This window comes from Lepidothrix coronata, unplaced genomic scaffold (assembly GCF_001604755.1).
Source record: "Lepidothrix coronata isolate B3197 unplaced genomic scaffold, Lepidothrix_coronata-1.0 Scaffold16, whole genome shotgun sequence".
Taxonomy (NCBI): Eukaryota; Metazoa; Chordata; class Aves; order Passeriformes; family Pipridae; genus Lepidothrix; species Lepidothrix coronata.
Genome location: NW_016690196.1, coordinates 1,252,090 through 1,264,732, shown reverse-complemented (window position 1 = coordinate 1,264,732; position 12,643 = coordinate 1,252,090). Strand labels below are relative to the sequence as shown.

At 34.9% G+C, this 12,643-nt stretch overlaps 1 protein-coding gene across 12 annotated transcripts in view; it reads left to right on the top strand.

Moving 5' to 3' along the window:
* The window catches only part of CEP170 (centrosomal protein 170), a 100,481-nt gene that overhangs the window by 71,288 nt on the left and 16,550 nt on the right, over positions 1-12,643 (top strand). For 7 of the 12 annotated variants that reach the window (XM_017806764.1, XM_017806762.1, XM_017806759.1 and 4 more), the window contains 3 exons: positions 1,457-3,268; positions 7,542-7,592; positions 9,374-9,608. In XM_017806764.1, coding sequence (XP_017662253.1) covers positions 1,457-3,268; positions 7,542-7,592; positions 9,374-9,608 — 2,098 coding nt within the window. The remainder of the gene's footprint in view (positions 1-1,456; positions 3,269-7,541; positions 7,593-9,373; positions 9,609-12,643) is intronic. The other 5 variants (XM_017806766.1, XM_017806758.1, XM_017806757.1 and 2 more) reach the window with 3 other exon arrangements.

Sequence of the window (12,643 nt, the reverse complement as noted above, 5' to 3'; positions counted from 1 at the left end):
ACTGAACAACTCCACACATTTTTTTTACTAAAGGCTATTTGAAGTTCACCAAGAAGTAAGTTACATACCTATATGTATATATAAAATATTTGATCAGGTGGGTATGTCTGAGAGAAGTCAATCTTCACAGATAGCAATCATATTGATTTTCATTGAACTTTCACTTTTTTCATAATTTTCAAGAAAAAAACAGTCCGAGCATTAGAAAACCTTGCTTAGATTTCAGAAATACCTCCTTCTTCTCAAAACCAATATCCTAACATGGATTATAGAAAAAAATGTGTGAGTCATTTTGCATTTTTCATCAAAGATGTGACACTGTGCAAAGAGAAAAGATAGATTGAAGAACACAGATAGAAAGTAGCAGCTATACATACAGTGTGATTTTTGATATTCAGTTAATTGCTTGGAGAATTCTTCCAGAGAGGGAAGCCCTATACTCCAGTTTATATTCCTGGAACATCCAATGTTGGTGGCAAGCCGTGATAGGAAGATCCCAACAGGATATGCAGAGCAGTTGTTCATAGATCTCTCCTGGCAAAAAGTGAATTGACAGATGTGTGTTTATAAGTGTGTGACATTATAGTGCTACAGCTGGCAAATTAACTGCAAAAAGAATTTTTTCTATCCAAGTATTCAAAGTAAGAGCAATTCATAGAGAAATTCATATTATCTCTGATTGTTTCTGACAGCACAACTGCTGTGTTTGTTAAATGAGCAAGGAGGGCACAGTCATCTGCAGAAAAATAAAGTTTGGTTACTAAAACAGGGTTATTCAGCATCAGTGAAAGTTCTTTAGCGGTAGTATTACATTCTTTTGATACTTTTTATACATTTTCTATATATTTCTATACTAAAGTGTCTTTTTTGGTTTAAAAGCATTTTTTTTCTCTCTCAACCAGAGTAAGTTCTTTGTTCATGAGTAGGGCTTTTTCAATATTGCTGAGTATCTCCCAGCACTGCAGCCTCTTGCCTGAGGGGAGGTCTCACAGGGAGAGGATGTAGTCTCTCCATGAGACAAGACTGTAAGCTGTAGAACAGGCAAGTAGGGAGGAAGAAGGAGGTTCTTAACTCTTTTTTGCTAGATTTGAAGGGGTTTGCTAGATTTGGTCCTGAAGGTGTTTAGGAATATAAGACTTGCTTTCTACTTCCTCTTGTAATGGTATGCTGATGTAACAGTGATTTCTTATGTACCTATTTTAACCTACTGTGAGATCATAAAAACTTAGTTTGTATGTATGATCCTAGTTTACACAGCTGGCTAAAAGAGTTTGTTAAATGTTTTCAAACTTGTGTTTGTCTAAGTATAATTGATCCTGCCGTAGAACAGCAGGATAGACTGGTGACTTTTTTCAGTTCTATGTTGTTGCATTAGTCTTACACAGTCTTAAAAATTTAATCTATTTACCTTGCTATTGAATGTCCTATCAGATATTTTTTTCCCTTTCATTTTTAGACACAGACATCAGTGAGTCTGGTATTTCTGTTAGAAGTGCTGGATCAGCTGCTTCTATGACCAGCCAAGGTGAGCGAAAGAGGAGGACACTTCCTCAGCTTCCCAAAGAGGAGAAAGTGTATGAAACCTCAAAATCAAAAGCTACATCTCATCAGAGGTCAGAAATAGGTGAAAAGCAAGACACTGAACTTCAGGAGAAAGAAACTCCAGGTCATGCCTCAGATGCAAAGTCAACCAGAACAATGAATGGTCTTTCACCCAGAGCTAATGGAGACAAAGTTTTTTCTTTTCCCAGCTCTTCCAGTAAAGAGAGAGTTGAAACTGGCAGAGAAACTTCTGTGGTGAAACAAGCTTTAGCAAAAATTCAACAACAAGAAAGAAAGGAGCAAGGACACTGGACACCCACAAAATTATCCTCTACAAAATCTGCTGTAAATCAGGTTGAGAAAGGTAGGGAGGAGACTGTTACGTCACCTAAAACTTTGGATAATCAAGACAATCCTCCTGGACCTGTTACAGATAAAGCAGAAATTAAGTTGGCACAGATTGAGGGCAGAAGAAGAAAAAATGAGGAAATTATTAGAGGACACAGCCCTAAAACACCTGGAGGAGAAAAAAAGGAATCTTCAAAACCGTTAGTGAGACAAGGTAGCTTTACAATAGATAAGCCTAGCACAAATATACCTATAGAACTTATTCCTCACATTAATAAGCAAAGTGGATCTGCTGCCCCTTTAGTATCTGCAAACAGGATACGTGACAGAAGTGATTCAATGGACACTGATTCCAGTATAGATACAACACTCATTTTAAAAGACACAGAAGCTGTGATGGCTTTCCTTGAAGCTAAATTGCGTGAAGAAAATAAAACTGATGAAGGTCCTGACACTCCTAGTTATAACAGAGATAATTCCATATCACCAGAATCAGATGTCGATACAGCCAGCACAATCAGTCTCGTTACTGGTGACACTGAAAGAAAATCCACGCAGAAGCGGAAGAGCTTTACAACCTTATATAAAGATAGATGTTCCACTGGTTCCCCTTCAAAGGATGTTTTAAAATCTTCTACAGCAAGTGCCAGGGAAAAGATGGAAAAGAAAACTAAAAGTCGATCTTCAGATGGTGGGTCTAGAGCTGATGCTCGCAAAACTGTGCAATCCAGTGGAAGAATGAGACAACCATCAGTAGATTTAACAGATGATGACCAAACATCTAGTGTACCTCATTCTGCCATTTCTGATATCTTATCATCTGACCAGGAAACCTACTCTGGCAAATCACATGGAAGAGTTCCTTTTGCCTCAGCAGATGAACTTTTACATTCCAAGATGGAAGGAAAGTCAACTAAGTCAAAAAGCTCTCCTGTTGCACTTGGTCAATCTAGTAAATCTACCACTCTTCCAAGACCTCGTCCCACAAGGACTTCTCTCTTGCGCAGAGCACGGCTTGGTGAAGTCTCAGATAGCGAGCTTGCTGATGCCGATAAGGCTTCCGTGGCTTCCGAAGTGTCTACTACAAGTTCTACGTCAAAACCTCCATCAGGGAGGAGAAATATTTCCAGAATAGACTTACTTGCTCAACCTCGGAGAAATCGACTTGGCTCTTTATCAGCACGTAGTGATTCTGAAGCAACGATAACTAGAAGCACTGCCTCATCTCGTACCCCAGAAGCTATTATCAGAAGTGGTTCAAGGTTGCTAGCAGGAGGAGATGGCGGTAAAGTTTCTGCTAGAACTCGAGCCAATAGCATTTCTCGACTTTCAGATTCAAAATCCAAATCCTTGGCTTCAGCACATAATTCTCCCTCAGGTATGTGAGATTATTTGAAATAATGTTATACAATACTAGATGTTTTTAGTATGTGGATTTAAAAAAAAAAGGTTTAAGAAAGAGTTCTTATGAAACATCTGTTGATTTTCAGTTGATGCACTCTTTGGAGTAAGAGGCTTCTTTTTCATGGCTTGGGGAGGTTTCTCACTGAAAATCGTAAAGACAAGAAATTGTAATCTTTTAAGTCTTTGGATATTTTTCATCTTGAAACCAGTTAATGCATTGGGGCAGTCAGATGTGTCGGTACTGATTTGCTTTACTGCGAAAACAGAGCAGAGATCTCTTTGCTCAAGTCATAGTAGTAGATATTCAAAAGGTCAGAAGCACTATTTACTACCTAGAAGATATAGTACTTATTTGTAAGGTAGGCTTGTAAATATGCAATCAGAACTACGAAAGTGAGGTTTTTTTATAAGAATAATAACAATGAAGGAACTAGTTGAAAAAATTATACACTACCTAACTAAATATCATAAAGCTAAGTAATTTCTTTTGAAATGTTTGCCTTGCCTTGGATTATTTCCCATTCTGTGTTCCAAATCATGGCAATTTATGATTTTATTATGATTTCCAAATCATATTGGTCTTCTTTGGTGTGGTGGTTCCTTTACTATAATGTTACCTTATGTGTGGAAGGAAAAATCTGTACAATCAATGAATTTTAACCTACTGTTCTGTTAGAAGTGAACACTCTAAGTAGAAGCAGTGTAAAAAGCTGGTAGGTTTTTTCAGCAGCAATATTAAATCAACCAAAATTGAAATGTGGTAATTATAAATAAGTGAACTTTAACATGGAATGAATATCTAAAATAGTTGTCTACTTGCTTTTAGAATTGTCATACTACCAGCTTTACTGTATTTGCAGCCAATCCACAGTCTAAGAAAGAACAGAATAAATGGAGTAGCTTCCAGTGCTGTGTGTTGATACTGAGATTTTATAGTCTCTTTTACTGCATCCCATTCAGAGTTGATATAAACAACTGTAATACTAAATTCCCACACTTCTGCTGTCCTTTTGTTGCTGCTATATCACAAATGGACCTTGTTAGGATTATTAGCAGTGTGTATTCCCCAGGCAGGTATCTCTTGGCTATGTAATTTATTAGCTGAATAGAAATTTCTGCTGAGATACAAATGAGGTGTTTGCTGAACTGTAAAGTTGAATCTGTTTGCTACTATGACAGGTGTCTAGAAAGGTACAAAAAAGAAAGGTTAAACTTCAAAGAAAAACTTGGTCTTTCCTTGTAAGATATAATTGGAAAAGTGGCATATTTTCAATTTTAATTGAGGTTTTGAATTTATATGTGCAGCCTGAAAGGTGGCAATGTTAGGTCAGGGAAGAGTGTCAGTTAAGACTTCCGTATGTTTACTTTAATACTTAATACTTGTTCACATTGTGATTTTGCTGATTTTTGAAAAGGTAAAGCCTGGATGTTGTCAATTCACTGCTTCTTTTGTTTTTCACAAAACTGTATATAGATTTTGAGTTTTGTGTCCATGTGAAGTCTTGCCAGCTTCCTAAACTTTTTAAAGGTTGCTGCATTGAAGTGGTTTACTGCTTCTTTTAAGGGGAGTGGGTGTATCTTCCTCTTCCCAGTCTACTAGTCTATCACAGTCGTCTTTGCTTAATGTTCATTTCATTTACTTGCATTACACACTCAAAGTTTACTGTAGCTTGTACACAATACTCTGTTTTCAAGAAAGAAAAGATGCCATGTTCTCATGAGCTACCCCAACATAATAAGCTAGGTATTTTAAAAAAACTGTTGTTAGAAAATCTACGGTAGGAATAACTTCTATCATAAAAAAATTTTTCAGTTAATATATATTAAGATCAGGGAGAAGCTTATCAATGTAAAGGCCAAAATCAGAAAGCCATTAATAAAGCAGTCAGATACTTTCGAAAGAAAATCATAGCTTAACAAATCAATCAAGTCTTGTTACTATGTAAGTAAAAAGTATTATTACTACTGTTTAGGATTAAGAGTTCTGGATTTTGTCTGTATCAGTAACCTTATTGTGTAATTTTTTTTACTGGTTTATTTAGATTATACTTTAGGAAAATCTGAATTGCTTTGAATGTGGTGTAATCTTCTAGTGTGTAGAGGAGTGTATATATATACATCACCTATGATATATTGACACTACTTAGTATGTCTGCATTTTCCCCTTAGCTATATGATGCTAATAACTACCAACGCATCAAGTTATTGATGATATTATTTATAATTTTATCCTTAGATTAATGTATTCAAATCATCTTTGGGTAGAATGTGTTACTTGTATGCAATATATAAAAGTAGAACACAGCAGAACCTTTTTGATCCAAATTATTTAATTCCTGAATTTAATTTTATTTTTAGAAAAGTCAAGAATTCACTTAATTTTAGCAGTTTTGGAAAGTACCAATGAAGTGCTTGACAAAAGTGCCTCAACTGTTTAAATGTGTTTTACTTGAGGCACATTTAATCGAGGCATAACAGAGATATATTTTCTTCTCTCCCTGGACATAGAAAGACTGGAAAATGAATGATTGTTACTAATATAAGGTTTAGAGTTTTGTTTCTTTTACCAGAAGACTGGTTGCTATCAAGGTGTTAAGTATGTTTCTTCTGGGTTATCTCATTAGAGGTAACATTATTACCACATTGCAGGCCACTGAACACTGATGCCTTCTTAAATCCAGCCTAAAAAGAGAAAGTTATTTCTGCACTTCCCAAGTCAATGTTCAGACATACATGCCTGTAAATAGAAGGCAAGAAAAACATATTCACTGGGCATTTTTTTATTGTCTTGTACTTCATATGGATGAATTGCAACATAATAGCATTAAAATTGTCAGAACTGTCAGCAAGTCTGTAATTTTAAAAATCTGATTTGATGCAGTGAAGTATTGATTACTTTTATATGAAAGGACAAACAGGTAAATGGAACATCTTGGATGAGAATTGCCAGCATTAAAGTAATTACCAGGGTGTTTCTGTGGTGGGAGGCTTGATAGCTAACAACACTGGGAAGACAAGTGAAGCAGAATTAGTAATTTTATACCACAAGCAATGAAAGGTCTAATCAAACAGTAGAGTTTGATCAATAAAACCAGAGAAGACCAAAGACCTATTTTCACAACAACCAAGGAAAATTGAAGATGGTGTGACAGAAGGAGCTATGTACTAGGATAACAAACAGCAGCATCAGACCTAGTGCAAAAGTGATAAGCTGCACTGTCAAATTAAACATCAAGTAAGAACAGAGACACCTTGAGCAACTAGTTGTGTTTAGCAGCTCTGCTGGCTTGCTGACCTGACTGTGATTGCAAATGGCTGGCAGATAGGTTGATCAAAGCTATTGAGATAACTGTGGGGGGAGAAAAAAAAGGGTTTGGTAATGGAGAGAAAACAACACTTATTAAGCACATTTTAGTATTATTGCACTACTGAGCACAAAATTTCAGGATCTTTGAAACGGATAAACCTTGAGAAGGCAATGTGCCAATGAGAGTAGAATATTTTTTAAGGAACATATTCAATCAAGTTTATCCTGAGATCTTAAAAGTGAGAGTATGGTGTCCAAATCACCAAACTTGCCAGCTTAATGTGTTGTCAGGACATTATGCCCCTCACAGAGTAGTCACTAAATTAGGTTTGCATGCTGATTATTTTAGCCAGGGTTTTGAAGGATTTTCTAGTTAGTGGTACTGATATTCACTGTCTTTGGTGTCTGAGATATGCAATTGCACAATAGCTTTCAGAATCTGCATAAACTACAATGACCTTTCAGGGCTGCATAATTTATAGATAGTGTTAAAAGCATATATTTGCAAATGTATAGCTACCTTACTGGGAAAAGTGCTTGGATATTGCTTGTTATGAATTATAAAGCCTTGAAATTCTTACTGCTAGGCCTACAATAACGTTTTCTTCATAATAAGGAGAAACCCGTGGATAATACCCATTGATGATTTGAAAACCAACATTTTAAGGCCTTAAAATTTATTGGTCTTAAAAAATGGAGAGGGTTTTTATGATACTATGTACACAATTGTTATGGATGCCATTTCAGTTAGTATCTCTGAAATGTTTAAGCCTTTACAAAATTCTTTATTTTTTATTGAATGTATAATCTTTTCCTAAAAAAGTGTGGGTGGAAAAGAGGACCTAAGACTAATCTCAACAATATATTTTATTTAAGCAAATGCTTCTAACCTGAATGTTTTAAAACTAATTAACATGATAAAACACTATTTTGTACACAGAGAAATCCAAGCTTCTCCCAGACCCAGATCCTGATGTTGAAACTTACAGTGGTAGAGTACTAGAAATCAAATCTGTTTCTGATATTTCACTTCTCATTCAATTTTTTAGTTTTTAAATATATTATTACATATGCTCATTGTACAGTGCTGAGTTGCTGGACTAGCTCACTTGAGAGATTTTAAGATAAATTTTATATTTATTTTGATATATATAATTTGAACCAGGACAAAAAATTTAAACAAAAATGGATGATAAAATGTGGGCCCAACTCATAGAGTTCTTTGGACTTTGGTCACACATTGCTTGCATGCTACTGGTGGGGAAATGTGCTTTTTCTGCTTATATTTACTTCCCTAAGATCAAACAACTTTGAAACCTCTAAAAAGAGATCAGTAAATGATTGGAGAGACATTTTTACTTACTTCAATAAAATTAGAATATTTTTTTTAAAAGTACAACTGGACATGATTTGAAGCCCACATTTAAACCTAAAAAAAAAATTACACAAGCACATTTTTATTTCCAGCAATTAAAAATGCATTCTTTATATGAGGGAAGAGATGTAAGCTTATACACCAATGTTATATTCTACATACTGTAATCTGCATTACACAGATCTTTTCTCAAGTAAAAATTACTTTCATTATTTGTTACTTAAATTCATATTTATGTATACTTCCTTTATAATATTTTTTTAGATGTTTCAGGAGAAATCAGTATTATTTCTTGTATTTTGTAATAGTAAAAACAATATATGTCATTTGCATGTATTATTTTTAAATTACCAAGAGGTGATCAGATATTTTTTTAATTTTCTACAGTACTTCTAGAGCCTCATGAATGTCAATGAGTTTGGGGGATTAAATCCTCTGCAATAATTTAGAAGATTGTGATGATGAGGATTCCTTTGCACTTAATGGTATCTCATCCTGCAGGGAATGTTTGAGGACAGCATATCTGAAATGCATTTTCTTAGCTTCAGTAATTCATAGGGGGACGAAAGCTTCCAACTTAATTTCAGTTCTCCTGTACTTCATGCTGTCTTCAGCAGCACAGCTGTATAATGCTTTTATGTGCTACATGTAGAAGTCTTTAGGCTGTTGCTTAAAAAGGGGATAATTGTCAGATTGGAAAAGAAGAAAAAAAACCACAAAAACTCTTGAAAAATAATTCTAGGATGTGACTTGCAGAATAGGTATTTTCATACCTATGAACTTTTCAATAAAGGAAGCTTTTTGCTCTGTCTTCCTTTTTTATAGATGTGCAGCTGATTTTTTACACAATATTAATTTTACATATTTTATTTCCATACTAAAAACATAATCATAGAATCATTAAGGTTGGAAAGGACCTTATCACCATCTATGAGTTTTATGCTTTCCTTATGTAAGCATGCGTCCCAGTCTTGGTGCCAGCTCCATCCTTCCTTCATGTCTCTTCATTTTTTTTTTTGTGTATCACATACACCTGGAATGAAATTTGGGAAAAAATCTGCAGAAAAAGTGCAATTTGACTATATACTTTAATGTTAATGAATTGGGCCCTTGTTTTGTAATAGTTTGCTTGAGCTCATATACAGTTACTGACTTTTACATCTTACTTTACTCATCATTATACAAAGAGCATCAGTTTTGTGTTTTTATTAATCAGTATTTATTATTTAACACGAATTTTGTAGCTTTCTTTTTAAGATGTAGTAAATAAACCTTTTGTGAGGTATTTGGGGATTGATAATGAATAGTTGTATATTTTTTGATGTTACTGAAATAATATTGTTTTTTCTTATTTAAGATGCAATAATATTTCTTTTTTAACAATTAAACTAATTTAGTAAGTGCAAGATGGAGGCGCTTTCCTACAGATTATGCTTCCACCTCAGAAGATGAATTCGGATCAAACCGTAATTCCCCTAAACATACCCGTCTACGTACCTCTCCAGCCCTGAAAACCACACGACTGCAGAGCTCTGGGACAGCAGCTCAAAGTAGCAATACATTCAAGCACAGAATAAAGGAGCAGGAAGACTACATTCGTGACTGGACAGCTCACCGAGAAGAGATAGCAAGGTTGGTTTTAAAGGCGTGCCTCTAAAATAACGAAGTTATGCAGGTGCATATAAAGGAGAAAGAGAGCTGAGCTAATGAATTTTCTGTATCACTCTACTTACTGCTTTCACTCACTAACTGAATGAGTAATTTAAAATTCTTCTTATGAGAGACTGGCAGACAGAACACTCATGTTACCAGCACATTTCTTTTTAATGGAAAATTATAGTAATTTCTGACTTAGGATAGCCCAGTCCCAGAAGATGAACTTTCAGTTGCATTAGTTGGACTTGCAGAGGTACTTAGTATATTTCCTGAAGCTGAAGTATATGTGATTTTGTACTACCTTTACGTTCATGTTGAGGTAAAATTTCAGATCAATGCACAAGTGACAGAGAGAGAAAAAAAGTGATTTTGGTAATGTAAAAGACCATTTTCTCATTTTAATTTTTGATTTATCTAGATATTATTTCATGTTAGATACTTTCTGATACAAGTCGTGTATTCATCAAAAAGTAATTTTTTTTTTGTTGCAAGTATCTGAGATTAGTATATTAATTCCTCTGTTATTGCTAATATCAACTGTGCTTCAATTGAACCAAGGAACAGGTAGTTCTACATTCTTGTAACCAGTTATTCCCGTATCATGCAACACTCATGCAGTGAAAACTTCTGATGACTTGCACAAAATAAATAAAACTAAATAAGTATGCAAATGTTATTTAATACTTCGATGTCAGTGTTCAGGTTACGAAGCTTTTCAAAAAACTTAATTTGGAAGCCTAAACAGGAAAAGTGTTTTCCTTTTAAGATTATTCTTAATACTGTGGAGTATTTGCTTAATGCCATGGAGGTGTTTTGCTTGATGTGATTAATTATTTTTTGTTTCCTCTTCTTGATAATATTTTTCAGCATTTGTTTTTCTAGTGTGATCTGTGCAAAGGGAAGATATAGAGGCCCAGAGAGGCACACAAAAGATACCTAAGGAAGTTTCATAGTATCTAGATAAATCATGAAATAAACATCTTCAAAATCATCTTCCTAAAACATCTCTTTCTTTTTAGTAATCTAAAGTTAGAGATTGTTATAGGGAGGACTGTGTGTATGTGGGGAAGAACAATTGATAGCCATAGCGTATTACTTCCTCCTTATAAGAAGTACTGATGAACCTCTACTTCAGTGAAACTTCTTGGTACGTTTTGCTTATCTGGGAGAGATTGGCACTGGAAGTAGTTGATGATTCGGTCTAAACTCACTTGATGGTTAGGTTTGCAGGGCTTTTTTTTCCCTTGGGATTCTTACCACTTTCTGCATTGATATACTGGTTTTAAATTTGTTTTGAAGGCTGTGTACCTTTTGTTACCCTACCTCTTCAGCTTTATTTTCAGTGGAAGTAGTGAGAGACTCAAATGAGTATTGCCAAGTTTATATAGAAATTTCACACAAACTGCTTTAAATAAGATTATTTAATGTTAAGAAAACTAGCAATCAGCATTTGAGAAATTCCAGATTACTGTCAGCTATCATCACTGATTCCAATACCAGTTTTCTTGGTTAGCCTCTGCTGAGCCCCACTGCTGTAGGTCACTAGTTGATCTTTTCTGTGCCTCGATATATCTTTGTAATGATTCACGTTATTGCTCCTCTGGCTTTAATTTTAACTTCTGTCCTTTATAAGATTTTTTGTCTCCGCTCCTTTTGCCTTGCTAACCATATTCTCTGTCGTTGTCTACCGTGGAGGTTTTTTCCATCCCAGCCCTCAGATCAGCCTCTGTGATCAGAATCCCTTCAACTCTATTTAAAGTTTTTAAAAAATGAATAGATGATTACATGCTCTCATTTAAGTTGTTTGATTTATTTTTTTGTTGTTGAATAACTGATTCTATTAGGCAGGTGTAAGGATAAGCATTTCATAAAATACATGTGCAGCAGAAAGTACTGTAGAGACTGTATGACAAACATTTCATTGCATCCATGTTACCATCATATTGTGTTTTAACTGATCTTCTTTGACTGACCAGTTTGCACTTTTCACAGACTTCCCAATTTACAGATGTTAATGAAATTGAAAAATTGAGAGAGATGTTTAGAAAAACTTAATGGAATAAGTAAATTTGATTTAAAGCCACTTTGACATGGAGGGAGTGTACACCCTCGGAATAACAGGAGCTTCACGTATATTTTATTTAAGGATGTTAAAGTATTGTTACAAAATCAACTGACTCAGTATAGGAAGTGTAACATAGTAGACTAAGCATAAAAATGTTCTTGGTAATCCAGCAGTTTAGCACTATTACAGATATCTTAGAAGTATTCCTGTTTCTTTTTTCTGATATTGGGTATTCTTTCCCTACAGTTAAATAAGAACTAGAGTTCCAGGCTTTTGAAAAGGTAGTCATGCTCTCCCCATCCCAAGCTCCATGTTCTCACCTTTTCCAGTGCGTTGAAAACTGAGTCTGTTCCCTATGTAGCTGTGTAGCTGCGTGAGTCTGCTCACTGAGTGAATCTAATAGCAATATTTACTGGAGCACGTTGAGAGGGTTAGGGAATTTGAGGTTTATTTTAGTTTTGCCTCTGCGAATAAATTGATTTGCCTTTTGTGATTGCTAGGTGTGATGCAGGAAGCAGTAAAAATCTGCAAGGCAACCTACAGTTGCAGCAGAGTAAATAGCATGTACCTAAAGCCTAAGTCTCTTGTCCCTGATTACACAAAGCATACTCCTTAACCCATACTTTCTGTTTCTAAAAGTTAATGTAGAATTACTTGAACACTTCATTTTTGAAAAGTCAGACAACTCACAACTGGTTTCTAGTTTTCTTTTTCACAGTGGTTTTTGTTTAGTGCCCTGTATTGTTTCTGTGCAGACACTTAATTGAGTACTGACTATAGCTTACTGTCACATTGAAAATAATTCCAGATTTTGTTCACTGGACTGATGTTTGACTGTGATAATTGTCTACCAAGTTACTTGCCATCCGTGTTAGAGTTGTTTATTCTGATACTCTCAGGATACATTTTAATTCATTTTTATATAAATAGCTGACATTTTATGTAA